General features: G+C 38.8%; 1 protein-coding gene across 2 annotated transcripts; it reads left to right on the top strand.

Annotated features, from left to right (window-relative positions):
- The first annotated feature begins 350 nt into the window (after positions 1 to 350).
- On the top strand, positions 351 to 24,527 carry LHX3 (LIM homeobox 3). Of its 2 annotated transcripts, none has more exons than XM_060757495.2 (6): positions 351 to 831; positions 17,102 to 17,273; positions 17,679 to 17,881; positions 19,402 to 19,553; positions 21,274 to 21,445; positions 21,536 to 24,527. In XM_060757495.2, the coding sequence occupies exons 1-6, from the start codon at positions 762 to 764 to the stop codon at positions 21,952 to 21,954; spliced, it is 1,188 nt and encodes a 395-aa protein (XP_060613478.1). In that variant the 5' UTR covers positions 351 to 761; the 3' UTR covers positions 21,955 to 24,527. The 2 variants fall into 2 exon arrangements, with proteins under 2 accessions (XP_060613478.1, XP_067327906.1); XM_067471805.1 differs by lacking the exon at positions 351 to 831 and adding an exon at positions 12,195 to 12,332.

Below are 24,527 nucleotides of genomic sequence, written 5' to 3'. Positions count from 1 at the left end.
CTCCTTTCCTCTTTCCTCACTCTTTCTTTCCTTTTCTCCTTCCTTCTTTCCTTCCTTCCTTCCCTCTTTTCTCTCCTCTTTCTTTCTCCCTAGGAAAGACCACCCATGGGGCTGAATGCAATGCCATCCTGGGATGTATAGTTTGCCCTTTGGGACCAAAGGGACGCCTCCCAGGGCAAGCAGGACCAAAGCGCGTCAAATTTCCCTGGTATGGACGCGACTTCGGCTCAAGGCTGTTTCCAGCACCAAGGACAGCTCCTGACTCAGAAAGGGAGGGGGGAAGGAGTGGGAGAGAAAGGGGGCGTGGAAAGGGGAGGAGCCAGAGGAAGAGGAGGAGGAAGAGGAGGGGGGGGGACACCTTGCAAGCGGAGGAGCCATTGGGAGAGGCGACCCTCCTTTTACGCATCTCTTTTGATTTAACGCAGGGCTGGTTTTCCCCCCCAAAACAACCCCTTTTGGGACCTATTTTGACACCCCCCCCCCCCACTTAGAAGCCCTGAGGGAGGTGCAGTTCGGAGCAGAAGCCGGAAAGGTTGGGGTTTGGGGTAGGAAAGGGAGAAGAAGGAGAAGAAGGAGAAGAAGAAGGGAGAGGGGTTGGAGAAGCTTTCTTGCATCAGTCGGGCTCCCCTGGTTGCTTCCTCGGATCTCCCCCAAACATCCCCTTTTGGAGGACCCAAGCCCCCCCACCCCAGAGGCACAGTTCGGAGCAGAAGCCGGAGGAGGAGGAGAGGAGGAGGAGGGCTCCCTTTGGGCTCTTCGCCATGCTCTTGGAGAGGGGCCGCGGGGAGAAAGGGGGCCCCGCACAGCCCTGCGCCTTCGCCCGGAACACAGGTAAGGGGGGCGCCGCCGGCAGAGCAGACCCCCACCCACAGGACAGGCAGCTCTCTCTCTCCCCCCGGCCAACACGACGACGCTTCCTTCGCCTCCGAGGCAGCCCAGGCCCACGCCGAAGCGCCGCAGCCGTTGGACCATCTGCTGGTCTCTTTCCCTCTTTCCCTCTCTCTATGGGAGTTGGCATTGGGGAGCCAGGGAGAAAGAGAGAGAAAGGGGGGGGGGGGGCACACAAAATAATAGCCCAAATAGATAGAGAGAGAGAGAGAGTGAGGGATAGATAGATAGATAGAGAGATAGAGATAGAGATAGAGATAGATAGATAGATAGATAGATAGATAGATAGATAGATAGATAGATAGATAGAAGATGACGGTGGACGGACGGACGGACGGACAGATAAACGGATAAACAGATAGAATAATAGCCCAGTTAGATAGATGGATGGATGGATGGAGAGATAAGATAGATAGATAGAACAATATTCCAAATAAATAGGTAGAGAGCAAGAGAGAGAGAGAGAATAGATAAATAAATAGACAGACAAATTAATAGTCCAGATAGATAGAGTGAGGGATAGATAGATAGATAGATAGATAGATAGATGGATGGATGGATGGATGGATGGATGGATGGATGGATGGATGGATGGATGGACAAAATAATAGACCAGGTAGAAAGAGAGAAAGAAAGAAAAATAGATAGATAGATAGATAGATAGATAGATAGACAGACAGACGGATAGACGGATAGACGGACAGATAGTCAAAATAATAGTCCAGATACATAGGTAGGTAGATAAATAGATAGACAGAAAAATAAGATAAGATAGAGGGATAAACGGATAGATAGATAGATAGACAGACAGATAGACAAAATAATAGAAAGAAAGAAAGGAAGGAAGAAAGATAGATAGATAGACAGACGGACAGACAGACAGACAAAATAATAGTCCAGAAAGGAAGGAAGGGAGGAAGATAGGAAGATAGATAGATAGATAGATAAACAAAATAATAGTCCAGAAAGAAAGAAAGAAAGAAAGAAAGAAAGAAAGATAGATAGACAAAATAATAGTCCACATAGAAAGAAAGAAAGAAAGAAAGAAAGAAAGAAAGAAAGAAAGGAAGGAAGGAAGATAGATAGATAGTAGATAGATAGATATAGCTGAACTGGCCGGCTGGCTGGAAAGATAAAATAATACTCCAAATCAATAGATAGATAGATAGATAGATAGATAGATAGATAGGCAAAACAATGTTCCAAATAGATAGGTAGAAAGAGAGAGAAAGGGAGAGAGAGAGAGAGTAGATAGACAAAATAATATTCCAACTAGGATGAGAGATAGATAGGATACATAGATAAATAAATGGATAGATAGATAGATAGATAGATAGATAGATAGATAGACAAAATCATATTCCAAATAAATAGGAGAGATACAAAATCATAGATAGATAGAGATGGAAAGGAAGGCAAAATAATATTCTATTGTTAGCTGAATGGATAGATAGACAAAATAACAGTCCAGATAGCTACATAGCTGGATGGATAGATAGATAGAAAGACAAAATAATACTCCAAATAAATGGATGGATAGATAGGTATCTGTTTGGAGTCTTATTTTGTCTTTCTATAGATAGATTAGATAGATAGATAAATAGATAGGCAAGAAGTAAGTAAGGAAAATAGATAGATAGATAGATAGATAGATAGATAGATAGATAGATATTTGGAAGGGGGAGGAAGGAAGGATAGACAGGATAGAAAGATAGGAAGGAAGGAAGGAAGGAAGGAAGGAAGGAAAGAAAAGAGAGATATCTCTGAGGATGCTTGCCATAGATGCAGGCAAAACGTCAGGAGAAAATGCCTCTAGAACATGGCCACATAGCCCGAAAAAACCTACAACAACCCATAGATAAGATAGATAGAGGGTAGATGGATAGAAAGACAAAATAATAGTCAAAACTGATAGATAGATAGATAGATAGATAGATAGAGAGATAGATAGATAGATAGATGATAGATAGATAGTCCAAACAGACAATAGATAGATAGATAGATAGATACATAGATGATAGATGGATGAATGGATGGATAGGCTAATAGTCCATTTATCTATTATCTATCTATCTAATCAATCTATTTATCTGTCTGTTTGGACTATGATTTTAGGCTTTTATTTGCACATTTTATTTGTTGTTTTATTATTATTATTGCGACATGGACGTTGCAGCTTTATTATTATTATTATTATTTCCAAATATAAATTGTTGGGGTTTTTGTTTGTTTGTTTGGGGACATTAAGAAATGTCAGCCACAACTTCTTAAAATCTATTACCTTTAAAGGGAACTGATATAAGTAAGGCCGCTCTGAGTTCCCTTCTGGGTGAGAAAGGCAGGATATAAATACAGTCAATCAATCAATCAATCAATCAATCAATCAATAAAACCAAAACTTGGGCCGTACATGAATTGCCCCCTTTAAAAAAAATAACAATTGCCAAATGGAAGTTGCAATTTATGTATTTTCTTTTAATGTCGGCAATATTTTTGACCAATATAGAAATATCAATATTGATATATCTATATATCTATAATTGTGGCAATATGTACATTCCATTGTTATTATATTAATCTTTTTTTCCCCAAATGTAACATGCATTTTCATTCATTTTCCCGAAGAACTCTTGCTATTTGGTTTTTTTTTTTACTTCAGGCAGATGAAAAAGGGATTTTTTAAATATATATATATTACAATATGTAAATTTGGTATGTGAATATGTAAATTTGGAAATTATTACTTCCAAATGTGCAAGGCATTTTTATTTATTGCATGACTTATGTGGGCTAAATATAACTTCCTTTTAAAAAAATAAAAATATTTCCCAGTGCAATTTTTACTTTTAAAAATTCTATTTGATATTACTTATTTTTGCTCAATGTAAGTAACCTTCATTTTATTTTATTTTTGCCCAATGGAAATTTAATGTTTTTTTTTTGTAATTTTGCAAAATGCACATTGTGTTTTTTCTTGCAAAACTGCCTTTTGCATTTTCTAAATTTGCCCTTTTGCAATGTCTATTTTTTCTAATTTTTTCTAATTTTTTCTTTTTTGTTTCTTTTTTCTTTTGTTTATTATTATTATTATTATTATTATTATCTGCAAATGGTCATTTTATGATGGATTGTTACTCTGATTGCAAACTGGGATATTCAATCTATGAGGATGAGAATATATGGGCCATGTTTCCCAGGAAAGGATCCAAGCACCGGAGTCCAACACATTATTATTATTATTATTATTATTATTATTATTATTATTATTACATGCAATGGGGTTTTTATAAAGGATATAAATCTCTATCTATCTGTCTATCTATCCATCCATCATTCGCTTTGCTAATTTCCTTCCTTCCTTCCTTCTTTCCTAACTATCTTTTCTTTCTTTCCTTCCTATTTATCCCATCGTTCTTTCCTTCCTTCCTTCCTCCCTCCCCCTCCTTTCCTTCCAATCTTTCTATCCTGTCTATCCTTCCTTCCTCCCCCTTCCAAATATCTATCGATCGATCGATCGATTTATCTATTTTCCTTACTTCCTTCTTGCCTATCTATTTATCTTTTCCTTTTTCCTTCTTTCTTTCCTTCCTGTCTTTCTATCCTGTCTATCATTCCTTCCTCCCCCTTCCAAATATCTATTTCTTTCTTTCCTTCCTTCCTTTCTTCCTTCCTAATGTTCTATCCTGCCTATCTGTCCTTACTATCTATTCATCCATTTATCTATCTTTTCCTTCCTTTTTTCTTTTCTTCCTTCCTATCGATCCTGTCTATCCTTCCTCCCTCCCTCCCCATCTATCTTTCCTTCCTTCCTTCCTTCCTTCCTTCCTTCCTTCCTTCCTTCCTTCCTTCCTTCCTTCCTTCTTTCCTATCTATCTATCTATCTATCTATCTATCTATCTATCTATATCTTTTTCTTCCTTCCTTCCTTCATATCTATATATCTATCTCTCTAATATTTTACATCCTTCTTTCTTTCTTTCCTATCTATCTTTCCTTCCTTCCTTCTTTAATATCTATTTATCTGTCTTTTCCTTTCCTTCCTTTCTATCTATCCTGCCTATCCTTCTTCCTTCCTCCCTCCCGGCTCCATCTATCTATCTATCTATCTATCTATCTATCTATCTATCTATCTAACCTTTCCTTCCATCCTTCTTTCCTATCTATCTATCTATTTATCTATTTTCCTTCCATCCTTCTTTCCTATCTTTCTATCTTTCTTTCTATCTATCTATCTTTTCCTTCTATCCTTCCTATCTATCCATTTATCTATTTTCCTCCCTCCCTTCTTTCCTATTTATTTATCTCTATATTTTTGCTTCCTTCCTTCCTATCTATCTATCTATCTATCTATGTATCTATCTAATTTTCCTTCCTTCATTTCTATCCTATCTATCTTTTCCTTCCATCCTTCTTGTCTATCCATCTATCTTTTCCTCCCTCCCTCCTTTCCTATTTATCTATCTCTATCTTTTCCTATCTATCTATCTATCTATCTATCTATCTTTCTTTCTTTCTTTCTTTCTTTCCTTCCTTCCTTCCTTCCTTCCTTCCTATCCTATCCTATCCTATCTTTTCCTTCCATCCTTCCTTCCTATCTATCTATCCATCCATCTATCTCTCTCTCTCTCTCTCTATCTATCTATCTATCTATCTATCTATCTATCTATCTATTTATCTATCTTTTCCTCCCTCCCTCCATCCATCCCTTCCTTCTTTCCTATTTATTTATCTATCTCTATATTTTCCTATCTATCTATCTATCTATCTATCTATCTATCTATCTATCTATCCTAACTTACTTCTTTCCTTCCTATCCTATCTATCTATCTATCTATCTATCTAAATTTCCTTCCTTCCTTCCTTCCTTCCTATCCTATCTTTCTATCTTTCTATCTTTCTATCTTTCTGTCTTTCTGTCTGTCTGTCTGTCTGTCTGTCTGTCTATCTATCTATCTATCTATCTATCTATCTATCTATCTCAGTCCTGGTTATACCTTCAGCAGAAAGGCAGAGAGAGAAAAGGAGAAAAGAGAGAGACTTGAAAGAATGTTCCTTTTCTTTCTTTCCTTTTCTTTTTTCCTGACAAGGAAAGGCAAGCCAGGGCTGGAGGAAAGAGGAAGGAAGTTCGGCCCCAGCTTGGGATGTGTAGTTCAGGCGAGGCAACCAGACCCTGCATGTGTGTGTGTGTGTTTCCCAGAGGGTTTCCCCTGCTTAGAAACCATTATTATTATTATTATTATTATTATTATTATTATTATTATTATTATTATTATTATTATTCGGTGCCTTGACTCCAAAGCCGAGGAGGAGCCTATCGATCACTGGCTCTGATGGGGGACTTCTGGTTGACCCCTGGAAGGAACCTGAGCCTTTTACCTTCCCTTCGCTTCTCCCCATTAGTAAATTAAATTTGCATACATTTGCATATCTGCTTCCAAAGCTACCTTCTTGGGAGGGGAGAGGAGACCTCCCTCCTCCTTTTACTCCATCGCTTTCATTCCTTGTGATACCAACGATGATGATGAAGATTGGGTTGCTGTGTGTTTTCCTGGTTGTGTATGGCCAGTTCCTAGAAGCATTCTCTCCTGACGTTTCGCCTGCATCTATGGCAGGCATCCTCAGAGGTTGGGAGGTCCTCACAACCTCTGTGAGGTCCACACAACCTCTGAGGATGCTTGCCACAGATGCAGGCGAAACGTCAGGAGAGAATGCTTCTGGAACATGGCCATGTACAGCCCGGGAAACTCACAACAACCGCAAATAGGAAATCCTATGGATTCATCCCAACTCTCATTATTCCCTATTATAGTATTAGTCGTGCGGATTGTTTCCCATCATCTTCATCATCATAACGAAAATAATCCAATCTATCGATTCATCACATCATTGTAAGGATTAGTGTTATTATATTAGTCACAATTGTGACTATTTCCAATTATTATTATTATTATTATTATTATTATTATTAGTAGTAGTAGTAGTAGTAGTAGTAGTATATTATAATTATTATATTAGTCACAATCGCGACTATTTCCAATTATTATTATTATTATTATTATTATTATATTATAGTATTATTATTATTATATTAGTCACAATCGCGACTATTTCCAATAATAATAATAATAATAATAATAATTTAATAATAATTATAATAATAGTTAATTTAATTGCTTATATAATAATATATAATAATAATAGATAATGTGATAATAATTATTATAATAAAATAATAATTGATAATTGATAATCTAATGGATAATATAATATTTTGTAATAATAATTGATTATCTAATTGATAATAATATAATATTGTCTGATAATAATAATAATAATAGATAATCGAATGGACAATAAGAATATCTAATTGATAATAATAATATGTTGTCTAATAATAATAATTGATAATGTAATGGATAATTATCTAATAATAATTTTAATTGATAATATAATATTGGGTAATAATAAATGATAATCTAATTGGTAATTATAATATTATATTGTCTAATAATAATAATTGATAAGAATATAATATTGTCTAATAATAATAATAATAGATAATCGAATGGACAATAAGAATAAAAATATAACTGATAATTGATAATCTAATTGATAATAATATATTGTCTAATAATAATAATTGATAATCTAATTGATAATTATCTAATAATATTTTAATCTAATTGATAATAATATAATATTGTGTAATAATATATGATAATCTAATTGGTAATAATAATATTATAGTGTCTAATAATAATAATTGATAATGTAATTGATAATTATCTAACAATAATAATTGAGAATCTAATTGATAATAATATAATATTGTCTAATAATAATTTATAATCTAATTGGTAATAATAATATAACATTGTCTAATAATAATAATTTATAGCCTAATTGATTGTAATAATATAATAACATTATTATCTAATAATAATAATCTAATTGATAATAATAACTCATTGATAATTTGATTGATAATAATTCATTGATAATTGATAGTCTAATTGGAAATAGTATTATAGTATCTAATAATAATATTTTATAATCCAATTGTTAATAATAATATCTAATAATAATCTGAATGGATGATAGTAATATTTTAATAATATCTAATAATACTCTAAATTGATGCTAGTAATATTGTAATAATATCCAATAATAATCTGAATTGATGATAGTAATATTTTAACAATATCTAATAATAATCTGAATTGATGATAGTAATATTTTAATAATATCCAATAATAATCTAGATTGATGACAGTAATATTTTAGTAATATCTAATAATAATGTGAATTGATGATAGTAATATTTTAATAATATCTAATAATAATCTGAACTGATGATAGTAACATTTTAATAATATCTAATAACAATATTAATTGATAATCTAATTGATAATAATAATATAATTGATATAAAACAAACAAAAAACAATCTGATATTAGGATTCCATGCCATTGTGACAACCATCATTGATATTGATAATTTAAAAAGTATTTCCACCAATAATAACGACCTATGGATTCACTCCATCATTAGGACCCTCATTATTATTATTATTATTATTATTATTATTATTATTATTATTATAATATCAGGAAATCCCCACCACTCTTCCCAATAGGAAGAGTAAACACCTGGTCTCATTCCTCCTTCTCCCTTTCCTTTTACTCCGCTTTCCTTTCGGCTGAAACGAAATGAACCCGATTCCGAATCGGGTTTTCCGATTCTGAAAACGATTTCCTTCTTTCTTCCAATCCTTCCTTTAGGGAGGAGAGATAGGTCTCTCTCTGTCCTCTAATATCATTCCAAGATTCCAAGATTCCGGTTCAGAGCGGAATCCCTTCCTTTCCTTCTTCTTTCTCTCTTTCCCTTCTTTCCTTCCTCGCTCTCGTTTCACACCTCCTTCTCTCTCTCTCTCTCTCCTTCCATCCTTCTCTTTGTTTCTTTCTGTTCTGAACCCTCCAAGCTTCCCCTTCTTTCCCCCTTGTCTTCATTCCTTCCTTTTCCCCTTCTTTTATACTTTTCCTTCCTTCCCTCTCTTCTTTCTTTCTTTCTTTCTTTCTTTCTTTCTTTCTTTCTTTCTTTCTTCCTTTCTCTTCTTTTCTATTGCTTTTCCTTTTGCTTCCTTGCTTTCCTTCCTTTTCCCTCTCCTTCCTTTTCTCCCCTTTCCTTCTAATTTTCCCTCCTTCCTTCCCGTTTTTTCCTTCCTCCCATCTTCCTTTCTTTCCTTTCTTTTTTCTCCCATTCCTTTCTAATGTTTCCCTCCTTCCTTCCTATTATTCCTTTCTTCTTTCCATTCCTCTCCCTTTTCTCCCTTTCCCTTCTCATCTTCCCCTCCTTCCCATTTTTCCTTCTTTTCTTCCCTTCCTTTCACCTTTCTCCCTTTCCGTTCCCTTGTAATTTTTCCTTCCTTTTTTCCTTCCTTTCCTTTTACTTTTCTCCCTTTCCCTTCTAATGATTCCCTTCCTTCCTATTTTTCCTCCTTCCCTTCCCTCTTTTTTCCTTTCCTCCCTTTCCCTTCTATTTTTTCTTTTCTTCCTATTTTCCTTCCTTTCCTATTTTTCTTTCTTTCTTTCCTTCCTTCCTTCCATTCCTTTCACTTTTCTCTCTTTCCTTTCCCTTGTAATTTTTCCTTCCTTCCTTCTTTCCTTTCTTTCCTTTTACTTTTCTCCCTTTCCCTTCTAATAATTCCCTTCCTTCCTGTTTATCCTTCATTCCTTCCCTCTTCTTTTCCTTTCCTTTTCCTTTCCTCCCTTTCCCTTCTAATTTTTCTTTTCTTCCCATTTCCTTTCTTTCTTACTTTTTTCTTTCCTTCCACTCCTTTCATTTTTCTCTTTCTTTTCCCTTGTAATTTTTCCTTCCCATTTTCCTTTCTCCTTTCCTTTCTTTCCATTTACTTTTCTCCCTTTCCCTTCCTTCCCATTTTCCTTCCTTCCTTCCCTCTTCCTCTCTCTTACCTTCCTCCCTTTCCCTTCTAATTTTTCTTTTCTTCCCATTTCCCTTCCTTCTTTCCTTCCTTCCATTCCTTTCACGTTTCTCCCTTTCCTTTCTCTTGTAATTTTTCCTTCCCATTTTCCTTCCTTTCTTCCTTTTTTCTTTCCTTTCTTCCATTCCTTTCACTTTTCTCCCCTTCTCTTCTCATTTTCCCTCCTTCCATTTTTCATTTATTTCATCTTCCTTCCTTTCACTTTTCTCCCTTTCCATTCCCTTCTCATTTTCCCTCCTTCATTCCCATTTTTCCTTCCTTCCTTCCTCCTTCCTTCCATCTTGCTTTCTTTCCTTTCCCTTCAAATTTCCCCCTTTCTTCCCTTCCATTTTTCATTCTTTCCATCTTCCTTTTACTTTCCTCCCTTTCCCTTCTAATGTTATCTCCTTCCCATTTTCTTCCTTCCTTCCTTCCTTTCTTTAATAATAGTAACAATAGCAATAATAATAAGTACTTTATTTATAAATCGCCCTATCTCCCCTTTCTTTCTTTCTTTCTTTCTTTCTTTCTTTCTTTCTTTCTTTCTTTCTTTCTTTCTCCTTTCTCGCATTCTCTTCCCTTCTCCTTCCCCCCCCCTCCTTCCTTTCCTTTCCTTTTTCTTCCTTTCCCTTTCCCTCCTCCTCTATCTTTTCCTCCGCTTCCTCCTTCTTTTCCTTTTCTCCAAAGAAGGAAAGGCAAAGAAGGAAAAGAGGGAACGAAAAAGAGAAGGCGAGGGAAAAAGAAGGGAAGGAGGGAGGGAGGGGAAAGAGAAGGCAGCAGGGAAGGAAGGAAAGCCTCACCAAGCCCCTCGTTAGTTTCCCTGGGGGGAAACTAACGAGGCCCAGCAACGCCGTTCCTCCCGCAACTACTTCCCCTCCTCTTCCTCCTCCTCTTTTCACCCCAAAATCAATGATTGAAAAAGGACTCCCAATAAACGAGTAAAAGGAAACGGGTTGAAACGGGTGAAAGGCAAATGTCGGGATTCAAAGCCATCCTCTTCTCTTTCCTTTCCTTTCCTTCCACGTCCTTTCCCCGGAGCTTCCTTTGTATTTTTAATTTTTAATCTTCCCGTTTCTTTCCCCCTCTTTCTTCCTTCTTTCCTTCCTTTATCCTTTCCCTTCCTTTCTGTTTTTTTCACGTTCCCCCCTTTCCTTTCTATTTCCTTTTCCAATTTCTTTCCGTTTCCCCCTTTCTTACCTAACTTTCTATTCCCTTTCCTTTCTGTTTTTCCCTTCCTTCTCACCTTTCCTTTCTTTCTATGTCGTTTCTTTCCTTTTTAGCTTCCTTCCTTTCCTTCCTATCCCATTTTCCCTTCTTTCCAATTCCCTTTTCCTTCCTTTCCCTTCCTTCCTTTTCTTTCAGTTCCCTCTTCTCCTTCCGACCATTCCATTTTCCACTGCCCTTCTTTCCTCCTTCCCTTCCTTACTTCCTTCCTTTCATCCACCCTTCCTTCTGTCCTTTACTTCCTTCCTTCTTTCCTTCCTTCCCCACTTACTTATTTCCTTTCTTCTTTCTTTTCTTTTCTTCCTCCCTCCCTTTTCTTTCTTTCTTTCTTTCTTTCTTTCCTTCCTTCCTTCCTTCCCACCCTCCTTCTGTTTTTCCTTCCTTCTTCCCCTCCTTCCCTACTTCCTTCCATCTTTCTTTCCTTCTCTCCCTCCTTCCTTCTGTCCCTCCTTCCTTCCTTCCTTCTTTCCTTCCTTTTTTCCATACTTTCTTCATTCCTTCCCTCCTTCCCTCCCTCCTTCTTTCTTTCCTTCCTTCCCTACTTCCTTCCATCTTTCTTTCCCTCCCTCCTTCTTTCTTTCCTTCTTTCCTTCCTTTCCTCCTTCCCTTCCTCCTTCCTTCTTTCCTTCCTTCCTTCCTTCCTTCTTTCTTTCCTTCCCTACTTTCTTCCTTCTTTTCCTCCTTCCCTCCCTTCCTCCTTCCTTCTTTCCTTCCTTCCCTACTTTCCTTCCTTTCCTCCTTCCCTCCCTCCTTCCTTCCATCTTTCCTTCCTCCCCTCCTTCCTTTCTCCCTTCCTTCCTTCTTTTCCCCTTCTATTCCCTTCCCCTTCCTTCCAGTTTCCTTCCTTCCCTTTCCACAACTTGATGGCACAGGTTGGAGAGATGGGTGGTTAGATTTCCCTAGTTATCAATCAATCAATCAGCCAATCAATCAGATCAATCCGTCCCCAAGAAGCAGAGGCTTGGGACTGGGCGACCCTGGCGCTGTCCCTGGTGCTGATCCTGCCTCCTCTCTTCCTCCTCTTCCTCTGGCTCCTTAAAGGGGAGGTTCCTTAACCCCCCCCCCCCCATTCCCTTAAAGGTCTGGCTGACATTTAAGCCGGAAGGCGTCGGCCGCACAGCATGGAGCCCAAGAAGGGGCCGCGGCCCTTGAAGGGGGGACCCCAGACCCTTTTTGCCCTGCTGGCCAGGCCTCAGGAGAAGCAGGAGGAAAAGGAGGAAGAGGAGGAAGGCCAGAGAGGTCGGTCTTGTCCCTTCTGGGCTCTCCTTCCTGGGGGAGAACAACCCCAAACCCTAGTTTCTCCTAATTGGAGTTCTGAACAATTTTGGGACATGATGGAAAGGAAAGACACCCCACCCCCTCACCCAAGAAGAAGGGAAGGAGAGAGGAAAAGAGGGAGGGGGAAAAGAAAGAAAGAAAGAAAGAAAAGAAGGAAGGAAAGTAGAACGCCTTCTCTCTCACACACAAACTCTCCTCCTCCCTCCTTTACTCTTCTTGTATTCTCTTCACCACCTGTTTTCACCTTCTTCTTTCTCCTCTCTTCCTCATTTTCTAACTTTCCCCTCTTCCTCTGCCCATCTTTTAAGCCAGATATTGTACAAATAGATCATCTATCTATCTATCTATCTATCTATCGTCTATCTATCCACCTCCTCTTTCCACATAAAGTATTATTATTGTTATTATTATTATTAGTAGTAGTAGTATCTCCCCCTTTGCTTCCTCCTTCTCCATCTTTCTCCTTTCTCTTTCCCCTCTTCCCATCTTTCCCTCCCCTCCTCTCCCCCCTCTTCTTTTCAATCCCACTCTCTTCTCTTCCTCCTCTTCTTTCCCTCTCTCTTCTTCCCTCCCCCCTTTTCCTCTTTCTTCCTCCTTCCCCATCCTCTTCTCTTCTTCTTTTCAGTCCCATCTTCCTCCCTTCTTCTTTCCTCCTCTCTTCCTATCTCCTCCTTTCCCTCCTTCTTCCCCTTCTCCTCCTCTTCTTTTCAGTCTCACTTTCCTCTCTTCCTTCCTTCCTTTTCCCCTCTCTTTCCATCTCCCCCTTTCTTTCCCCTCCTCCTTCCTCCTTCTTCATCTTCTTTTCAATCCCATCTTCCTCTCTTCTTCTTCTTCTTCTTCTTCTTCTTCTTCTTCTTCTTCTTCTTCTTCTTCTTCTTCTTTCCCCCTCTCTTCCTATCTCCTCCTTTTCCTCCTCCTTCCCCTTCTCCTCCTTTTCTTTTCAGTCTCACTTTCCTCTCTTAGTCTCCTTCTTTATCCCCCTTTCTTCTTCCCCATCTTTCTCTTTCTCTTTCCCTCCCTACTTTTCTTTCCTTCCATCCTTTCTCCAAACTAAATAAGTGCCTGCCATTTCAAACAACTCTTGTTTTAAGCCAGAGATTGTACAAATCAATTATCTATCTATCTATCTATCTATCTATCTATCTATCTATCTATCTATCCATATATATATATATATATATATAAGTCTCTAAATCCATTTCTACTTAGATCTCTATCTGACTATATCTGTAATCCGTGTCAATACAAACATCTAACTATCAATCTGTTATAAATATCTCCATATTTGTATCTATTTCTGCTTAGGAAAAGAAATCTAGATATCTCTATATTAACTCTGAACTATAAATTGATTTCTGTTTAGATACAGTGATTGATATGTCAATCCATATATCTAAACCTATTTCTATTTAGACTTCTGTCTGTATATTTATTATCTGTTTCTACTTAGGTATAAGGATCTATATATCAATCTCTCTCTCTCTTTCTCTCTCTATCTATATATATACACACACACCTATATTTATATTTAGATATATATTCTTATATATCCACCCATAAAGCAATATCTAAACCTATTTATATTTAGATATAAAGATATCTATATATCAATCTATATATTAATATTTACATTTATTTCTAATTACATATATAGCTATAGATTATATATCAGTCTTTATATTAATATCTACACCTATATGTATATGTGTGTATATAGAGAGAGCTAAAGTTATCTATATATCAATATAAATCTGCATCTATATCTGTAGGTATGTGTGTGTGTATAGGTAAAGTTATTGATATAAAATTATCCATATATATATATATATAGAGAGAGAGAGAGAGGTATGTGTGTGTGTGTGTGTGTATATATATATCGGTATGTGTGTGTGTATATACGTAAAGTTATTGATATAAAATTATCCATATATATATATATAGGTAGATAGATAGATATAGATAACTATATCAATAACTTTACCTATATACACACACATACCTATATATATATATATATAGAGAGAGAGAGAGAGGGGGGGGGTATGTGTGTGTGTGTGCATATATATCGGTATGTGTGTGTATATATATGTAAAGTTATTGATATAAAATTATCCATATATATATATATAGATAGATAGATAGATAGATAGATATAGATAGCTATATCAATAACTTTTCCTATATACACACACATACCTATATATATATATATATATATAGAGAGAGAGAGAGAGAGAGAGAGAGGTATGTGTGTGTGTGTATATATCGGTATGTGTGTGTGTATATACGTAAAGTTATTGATATAAAATTATCCATAGATAGATAGATAGATAGATAGATAGATATAACTATATCAATAACTTTACCTATATACACACACATACCTATATATAGAGAGAGAGAGAGAAAGAGAGAGAGGTATGTGTGTGTCTATATAGGTAAAGTTATTGATATAAAGTTATCTATCTATCTATCTATCTATCTATCTATCTATCTCTATATCTCTATATCTATTTCTGTCTATCTAGGTAAATGATCTATATATCATTATGTAAATATCTAAATCTCTATCTATAACCTCTCTAGGAATTTCCTAGGTCCTCCAGTGAGATTCTATAGCAGAAATAGCCAACTTGGGCCCTCCAGGTGTTTTGGATTTCAACTCTTCTACCAACTGTTAGGAATTGTGGGAATTGAAGTCCAAAACACCTGGGGGGCCTAAGTTGACCCATGCCTGCTCTACGGCTACTCCAGCCACAAATGGCTCGTTTCCATAGTATTCGCTGCTGGTGTCTATTGAAGACTTCTGTTGCATCTTTCCATCGCACAAAGAGTTTAGCAAAAAATGCACCAAGCTTCTGGTGAGCACCTTTACCCCCAACTTCTCCAAACACCATACTGTACTTACAGAGCACACCTTGTACATGAAAGGAGTAGCTACAAGTGTAATCCAAAATCACAAAGCAATGGGACACCCAGCACAGGAATACAAGAAAACCAAGAAGTACAAGGCAGTATAGAATCCAATACAAAAATCCAGGGACAATCCTTCAAACTTGGAAGCATGAAACCAAAGCAAAGCTTGGAACTATAATTCTATAGTTTCGTCAGTTTCCACCTCCAGTTCAGGTCAACACCCCCCTCCACCACCTTCTGCCCCACACCTTAGGCTTTACTTACTGGCTATGGGTAGACCACCTTGGTCACTTCCTGTTGGAAATAGCAACCTTCTACAACCCTCCTATACTAGTCATTTGTTGTGTATAGAGTTCAGATTGCTTGCTGTATTGTATATGTGTGTATTGGTATGTAGTTTTCCTTAACTCTGTGTTAAGGACCATGTGATCAGATCTGGGACTATTTGGGATTCAGACTCCATTTTTAGAAACAGTATGCTTTTAAAAGACAGTAGAAACAGAATGCTTTGACTCTGTGTTAAGGACCATGTGATCAGATCTGGGACTATTCAGGACCCAGACTCCATTTTTAGAAACAGTATGCTTTCAAAAGTCAGTAGAAACAGAATGCTTTGACTCTGTGTTAAGGACCATGTGATCAGATCTGGGACTATTCAGGACTCAGACTCCATTTTTAGAAACAGTATGCTTTTAAAAGTCAGTAGAAACAGAATGCTTTGACTCTGTGTTAAGGACCATGTGATCAGATCTGGGACTATTCAGGACTCAGACTCCATTTGTAGAAACAGTATGCTTTTAAAAGTCAGTAGAAATTGAATGCTTTGACTCTGTGTTAAGGACCATGTGATCAGATCTGGGACTATTCAGGACTCAGACTCCATTTTTAGAAACAGTATGCTTTTAAAAGTCAATAGAATCAGAATGCTTTGACTCTGTGTTAAGGACCATGTGATCAGATCTGGGACTATTCGGGACTCAGACTCCATTTTTAGAAATAGTATGCTTTTAAAAGTTAGTAGAAACAGAATGCTTTGACTCTGTGTTATGGACCATGTGATCAGATCTGGGACTATTCGGGACTCAGACTCCATTTTTAGAAACAGTATGCTTTTAAAAGTCAGTAGAAACAGAATGCTTTGACAGAGGCTCTATTAGACTTTCAGAACAGAGAGATGCTTTAGACTAGGGGTTCCCAACAGTTAGTACCTCTGAGTGTTTTGGACTTCAACTCCCAGAAATCTCAGCCAGCTTACCAGCTGTTAGGAACTGTGGGAGCTGAAGTCCAAAACACCTGGAGGCCCAAAGATTGGGAACCCCTGGTCTAAAGCATCTCTCTGTTCTGAAAGTCTAATAAAGTCTTTGTAAAAGCATTCTGTTTCTACTGACTTTTAAAAGCATACTATTTCTAAAAATGGAGTCTGAGCCCTGAATAGTCCCAGATCTGATCATATGGTCCTTAGAATATTTACTGTGGACTGTAAATATTATAAGGCAGATGCCCAGTGTTATTAGAACAGAGAAACTAATTCAATTCTGGATTGATATGCAAAATCCCTGTATGCTGAATACATGAACGTTGTGAGTAAACCAACTATGTTATTTTAAAGACTATTTTATTTTTGGTCTATTGAGAGCATGATTTAAACCAAGATGTTTTAAGGGAGCAACTGAAATAACACTTCTGACACTCTTCTATATATGTTTTGTGCCTTGGCATATCTTTGTACCTAACAGTTCAAAGAGATATCTAGGTATATCAGTCTAACACAGTGGTTGACGATGTGTTCCTCCTTCCTCTTCCCTTCTTCCCAGAGATCCCGTTGTGCGCCGGGTGCAGCCAGCCCATCGTAGACCGCTTCATCCTGAAAGTGCTGGAGCGCCACTGGCACAGCAAATGCCTCAAGTGCCACGACTGTCAAGCTCCGCTGGCCGAGAAGTGCTTCAGCCGCGGGGAGAGCGTCTACTGCAAGGAGGACTTCTTCAAGTGAGCTTTCCCAAGGGATTTCCATCCAATAAGCCATGGGTTGCATGGCACTGGGGTGTCCAAAGGGCATGCAAATCCAACCTCTGGTTGGTCAATGGTCGCAAGAGATGCCACTCCCATAGACTCCAAGGATGCATAGAAGCATCACGTTTTGGGGTCCTCAGGGGCCATCCAGTCCAGGTCACAGATAGATAGATAGATAGATAGATAGATAGATAGGATATATATATATATAATAGAGAAGGGATGAAAGCAGGGAAGCAGCGGCCCCTCTATGGAAAACACAGGTTGTATACGCTAGTGTAAAGTATATTACATGGAGGCAAGTACAGGTACTTCTGCACCAAACATGGAGCCTCTGTTTCATCTTCCACCTGTTTCCTGCTTCTTTCCTGGGAAACGCAGGAGATTTGGCACCAAATGCGCGGCCTGCCAGCAGGGCATCCCTCCCACGCAGGTGGTGCGCCGGGCACAGGACTTTGTCTACCACCTCCACTGCTTCTCCTGCATCGTCTGCAAGCGGCAGCTGGCCACCGGAGATGAGTTCTACCTGATGGAGGACAGCCGGCTGGTCTGCAAGGCTGACTATGAGACCGCCAAGCAGAGAGGTGGGACCGCTTAAATCCTTTTTCTATAAATTTTCCACAAGCTTCATCAAAATCATTTTTGTCCATATTCCTCTTTTAACTTAAATTACACGTCAACTTATCATTTATTTCCAATTTCCATAATTTCTTATCCAGGACACTTTGCTTTAGGTATTGTGTATCCTCAGGAGGAAGAAGTAAAGCTTTTCCTTTAGGAACTGTGTGTCCTCAGGAGGAAGAAGTAAAGCTTTTGCTTTAGGAACTGTGTGTCCTCAGGGGGAAGAAGTAAAGCTTTTCCTTTAGGAATTGTGTATCCTCAGGGGGAAGAAGTAAAGCTTTTGCTTTAGGAACTGTGTGTCCTCAGGGGGAAGAAGTAAAGCTTTTGCTTTAGGAATTGTGTGTCCTCAGGGGGAAGAAGTAAAGCTTTTCCTTTAGGAACTGTGTGTCCTCAGGGGGAAGAAGTAAAGCTTTTGCTTTAGGAACTGTGTGTCCTCAGGGAGAAGAAGTAAAGCTTTTGCTTTAGGAATTGTGTGTCCTCAGGGAGAAGAAGTAAAGCTTTTGCTTTAGGAATTGTGTGTCCTCAGGGGGAAGAAGTAAAGCTTTTGCTTTAGGAATTGTGTGTCCTCAGGGGGAAGAAGTAAAGCTTTTCCTTTAGGAATTGTGTGTCCTCAGGGGGAAGAAGTAAAGCTTTTGCTTTAGGAATTGTGTGTCCTCAGGGGGAAGAAGTAAAGCTTTTCCTTTAGGAATTGTGTGTCCTCAGGGGGAAGAAGTAAAGCTTTTGCTTTAGGAATTGTGTGTTCTCAGGGGGAAGAAGTAAAACTTTTGCTTTAGGAATTGTGTGTCCTCAGGGGGAAGAAGTAAAGCTTTTGCTTTAGGAATTGTGTGTCCTCAGGGGGAAGAAGTAAAGCTGTTGCTGCCATTTTGCTCAGCACTGTGGGTCTCTCTCCCCCAGCACCAACCAGCAACAGTCTGTGGATCTCTCTCACCCCCCACAAGCACCAGTAAAGCTGCTGCTCCGTAGCCCTGACCAGCAGCAGTCAGTGGGTCTCTCTCACCCCACACAAACACCAGGGGATAGGAGGAAAGCTTCAACAAGCAGTCTGCTACTGCGCCCAGAGAGGTCATCTCATAAATGCTGATTGTTAATAAAAATAACACATCGCCTGAAAATAAGCCATAGTGTGTCTTCTTGAGGAAATATTAATATAAGACAGTTTCTTATTCTCGAGGAAATACAGTATTTCTATCATTCACCTTAGTGCCCTGCTCCCCCTGAGCTACTTCTTTTTATATTCTCCATCCAAAATTTCATTTCCTCTTGTGGAGGTAATTCTCTGTCCTCCTTTTTCAACCCTTTTCCTATAATTTTCCCTCAAACTTCATCAAAATCACACTAAAAAAGCAAACACTAATACACTACACAAATCTAATTCTAACAATGGGCTACAACAAAGCAACTACCAAAATGTTGCCGTGAAGAATGCAGAGATGTCTAGGGCTTCTGTACTTTGATACTGCGTCTCTCTTCAAAAAATTTTCAGAGGCAGAATCCACGGCAAAGCGGCCCCGGACAACCATCACGGCCAAGCAGCTGGAAACCCTGAAAAACGCCTACAACAACTCCCCCAAACCAGCTCGGCATGTCCGGGAGCAGCTCTCCTCTGAAACTGGCCTTGACATGAGGGTTGTTCAGGTGAGTTGGTACAGACTGCGCTTTGTTTTCATCCTGGCTTGTTGTTGCATCACTGCAAACAAACCATGGCTTGTGAACCCACTGTTTGGGAACCATGGTTTGTCATCAACTTGAAAATGGGATCAAAACTTATCACGTGGCTTCTTTTCCTTGGATGAGGAACCATGAAGGAAAATATAAATCATGATATCTGGCATAAAACATGATAGGTTACCCAAATCATGATGGCCGACATAGTTTATGATAGCCACCATAATTTATGTCTGGCATAAACCATGATGGCTAACACAAACTATGATGACTAACATAGTTTGATGATAGTCAGCATAATTGATGATAGTCAACATAATTGATGATAGTCAACATAATGTATGATGACCAACATAGTTTGATGACAGTCAACATAATTGATGATAGTCAACGTAATTGATGATAGTCAACATAATGCATGATGACCAACATAGTTTGATGATAGTCAACATAATGGTTGATAGTCAACATAATTGATGATAGTCAACATAATGTATGATGACCAACATAGTTTGATGATAGTCAACATAATTGATGATAGTCAACGTAATATATGATGACCAACATAGTTTGATGATAGTCAACATAACTGATGATAGTCAACATAATGTATGATGACCAACATAGTTTGATGATAGTCAACATAATTGATGATAGTCAACATAATTGATGATAGTCAACATAATGTATGATGACCAACATAGTTTGATGACAGTCAACATAATTGATGATAGTCAACGTAATTGATGATAGTCAACATAATGCATGATGACCAACATAGTTTGATGATAGTCAACATAATGGTTGATAGTCAACATAATTGATGATAGTCAACATAATGTATGATGACCAACATAGTTTGATGATAGTCAACATAATTGATGATAGTCAACGTAATATATGATGACCAACATAGTTTGATGATAGTCAACATAACTGATGATAGTCAACATAATGTATGATGACCAACATAGTTTGATGATAGTCAACATAATTGATGATAGTCAACATAATTGATGATAGTCAACATAATGTATGATGACCAACATAGTTTGATGACAGTCAACATAATTGATGATAGTCAACATAATGCATGATGACCAACATAGTTTGATGACAGTCAACATAATTGATGATAGTCAATATAATTGATGATAGTCAACATAATATATGATGACCAACATAGTTTGATGATAGTCAACATAACTGATGATAGTCAACATAATGTATGATGACCAACATAGTTTGATGATAGTCAACATAATGGTTGATAGTCAACATAATTGATGATAGTCAACATAATGTATGATGACCAACATAGTTTGATGATAGTCAACATAATTGATGATAGTCAACGTAATATATGATGACCAACATAGTTTGACGACAGTCAACATAACTGATGATAGTCAACATAATTGATGATAGTCAACGTAATATATGATGACCAACATAGTTTGATGACAGTCAACATAATTGATGATAGTCAACATAATTGATGATAATCAACATAATGTATGATGTCTTGCATAAACCATGATGGCTAATACAAACCATGATGGCTAACGCAAACAATGATGGCCAACATAATCTATGATATCTGGGATAAACCATGATGGCTAACGGAAGCCATGATGGTCTACATGAACCGCCTGAAACATTTCCAACTGAAATGCATTTTCGTCCCCAGGTTTGGTTCCAGAACAGACGGGCCAAAGAAAAACGGCTGAAAAAAGATGCCGGGCGGCAACGGTGGGGACAGTATTTCCGCAACATGAAACGATCAAGGGGAAATTCCAAATCTGACAAGGACAGCATCCAAGAAGAAGGTCCGGAGAGTGACGCAGAAGTTTCCTTCACAGGTACAACATGATTCCCAGGTTATATGAATTCAGACATGCAATCCAGCTCACAGATTCTACTAACCATTGCTTTTCTCCATCTTTTTCCAGATGAACCATCGATTTCGGAGATGAGCCACTCCAACGGCCTCTACGGCAACCTCGGGGAGAACTCTCCAGCCTTGGGGAGACAAGCCGGGACCAACAGCAGCTTCTCCTTGGAACACCCTGGCATCCCGGCTCAGGACCAGTACCACGACCTCCGGTCCAACAGCCCCTACGGCATGCCCCAGTCCCCGGCCTCCTTGCAGGCGTTGCCTGGCCACCAGCCACTCATGTCCAGCTTGGTCTACCCGGATGGCGGCCTGGGTATTGTGGGCCAAGGTGGACAGGCCATGCCTCAGCCGATGAGGGTGTTAGGTGGGAATGGACCCAGTTCGGACATCTCCACAGGGAGCAGCGGAGGGTACCCCGACTTCCCAGCAAGCCCCGCCTCTTGGTTGGACGAGGTGGACCATGCCCAGTTTTGATACCGGACTGAAGTTCTCACGAAGCTGACCCCATCCAGTTTGATGCTGGACCTGTTTGCTCATGGAAGGTCCATGGAGTTGATTCTGCCCAGTTTTGATACGGGATTGAAGTTCTCATGAAGTTGATGACTACCCATATTTGGTACTGGACTGAAGATCTCATGAACTTGACGACTCTACTTAGTTTTGATCCTGAAGTTCTCATTAAAGCTGGTCCAATCCAGTCGACTGGAGACTCAAGAGCTCATGGAAACGCCATAGAGTTGAACCTGGCCAGTTCAGTGCTGGACAAATGAGCTCATGGAAGGTCCATGGAGTTGATTATGCCCAGTTTTGAGACCGAATTTAAGTTCTCATGAAGTCGATGACTACCTACATTTGATACTGGACTGAAATTCTCATTGAAGTTGTTTCTATCCAGTTTTCTGTAGTCTCAAAAGCTCATGGAAAGACCATGGAGACCAGAACAGAGCTCATGAAGTTGACAACTCTATCTAGTTTTGATACCACACCAAGATCTCATGATCTCCAGTTTGGTGGAGACTTGGTGGCACATGGAAGGTTAACAAAGTTGACTTTGTTCAGTTTTGGTATCAACCTGAAGCTCTCATGACATTTATTACATCTAGTTTGGTGCAGAAACCTATGAGCTCATAGAAAGCCCATGAAATTGCTTCTGTCCAGTTCTGATACCAGACTGAAGATCTCATGAAGCTGACAACTCTCATGAAAGTTGATCCCATCTAGTTTGGTGGAGGATTCATGAGTTCATGGAAGGACAACAATAACCCTGGCCAGTTTTGATACCAGATTGAGGTTCTCATGAAGTTGACTCTGCCCAGTTTGGACTTATGAGTTGATGGATGGTCTATCGAGCTAAGTCTGTCCAGTTTTGATACCAGACTGAAGATGTCATGAGCTGACAACTCTATCCGGTTTTGATCCTGGACTGAAGATCTCATGTAGTTGATGACTCTATCCAGTTTTGATTCTAGACTGAAGATCTCATGTAGCTGTTGACCCTATTCAGTTTTGATCCTACATCAAAGATCTCATGAAGTTGACAGATCGATCCAGTTTGAACCTGGACTGAAGTTCTCATAAAAGTTAATCCCATTCAGTTTGATCTCATCCAGTTGGGAGGACTCAAGAACTCACAAAAGTGCCATGGAGTTGATTCCGTCCAGTTTTGATACTGCCCTGAACATTTCATGAAGTTGATGTCTCTATCTAGTTGTGATACCAGACTGAAGAACCCATGGGATTGACTCCATCCAGTTTGGAATAGGGTTTATGAACTCATAGGAGGGCCATGAAGTTGACTCTGTCCAGTTTTGATACCAGTCCAATGGCCTCATGACGTTGACCCCATCCAGTTTGTTGTAGGCCCATGAAGTTGACTCTGCCCAGTTTTGATCTCATGAAGTTGACCTCCCATCCATTTGGTGCAGGATTTATGAACTTTATGGAAGGCCCATGAAGTTGGCTCTGCCCAGTTTTGATACCAATCATGACGCTGGTGGAGGACTCGAGAAGTTGGGGAGTTTAGCCATCAAAGACAATGAACACAAAGCAACATGGACGAGTTCGAGGAGGAGGAGGAGAATATGAGATCTTCCCAACGTGACCGACATCCGGTTTTTGCATCTTCGTCCTACTGGGTTGTTGAACTCCAAACAGACTTGTGCTTTTCTGGGTTTGTGTACATGGGCAAGGGATGGGGTGGGTTTAATGTGGGGACCCCTCCCAAATCTACCAAGAGATCCAAGTGAACCTTCATTGTCAAAAGGTCCATGGAATGTTAATGGACTCAACAAGCGACACACAAGGAAAAAACCATTGATATATATTGAGGAATTCCCTTCTTATTTACTCTCATGGAATAGTTTTGAGTTTTTCTGAGCAAGCTTAATCCGTATGATTAGATTTCCAAAAGCCAACGGTTCCAAAACTTTCATTTTTCTTAGTATTCGTTTGAAAATAAGACGGTACATGGTTCTCGTTTTCAATGGCCTTTAGAAACCTCTCTTTTTATGGTGTAAGAATGGGTTTATTTTCCCCTCCTTGACTCCTTCAACGGATTCAAAGCATCTGGATGGAGAAGCTCATTTGCATAAACCCCTCCCCTTTGTTGACCTTGGAAGGGTGTTAGCTGCGTGGGAGGGCCTCCAGATTGATTGACAAGGCAGCCAGCCAATAAGGGCTGCTTTTGAATGGTACCACAGATAGAAAGATGGCTACCTTGAAAGTTATGTATGTCTTTGCTCCGGTGGATGATGGAACATATGGCACCCACCTAAGACACCAGACTCACACCTGCAATTGCAATTCCAAATGTTTCCTAAGGTTGCCCCATTTGGCTTCCTGGTTGCCAAAATATCCCTTTTGAGCGTAGACCTTTTTTTGCCCCATTTTCTAACCATTTGTCCTCGATGGAAAGGAAAAAGTGACACCATCTCTATCTCATAACCTGTAAACGCTGAGTATTGACTGTAGGTTATGTGTTCTGTCTGATGTCTCTCTCTCTAATCCGATATCATGAAAACTTTCAATAAATTTGTCAGCAAAGGATT

The sequence above is a fragment of the Anolis sagrei genome, chromosome 11 (genome assembly GCF_037176765.1).
Source record: "Anolis sagrei isolate rAnoSag1 chromosome 11, rAnoSag1.mat, whole genome shotgun sequence".
In the NCBI taxonomy this organism is placed as follows: Eukaryota; Metazoa; Chordata; class Lepidosauria; order Squamata; family Dactyloidae; genus Anolis; species Anolis sagrei.
This window is presented reverse-complemented; position numbering and strand designations above follow the sequence as displayed.

Excerpts from the sequence above, each read along its gene's own strand:
- LHX3 (XM_067471805.1), top strand. The coding sequence starts at position 12,215 with ATGGAGCCCAAGAAGGGGCCGCGGCCCTTGAAGGGGGGACCCCAGACC. Across the intron at positions 17,274-17,678 it reads TGCAAGGAGGACTTCTTCAA|GAGATTTGGCACCAAATGCG; the intron begins GTGAGCTTTCCC and ends TGGGAAACGCAG. Across the intron at positions 19,554-21,273 it reads TTGACATGAGGGTTGTTCAG|GTTTGGTTCCAGAACAGACG; the intron begins GTGAGTTGGTAC and ends TTTCGTCCCCAG.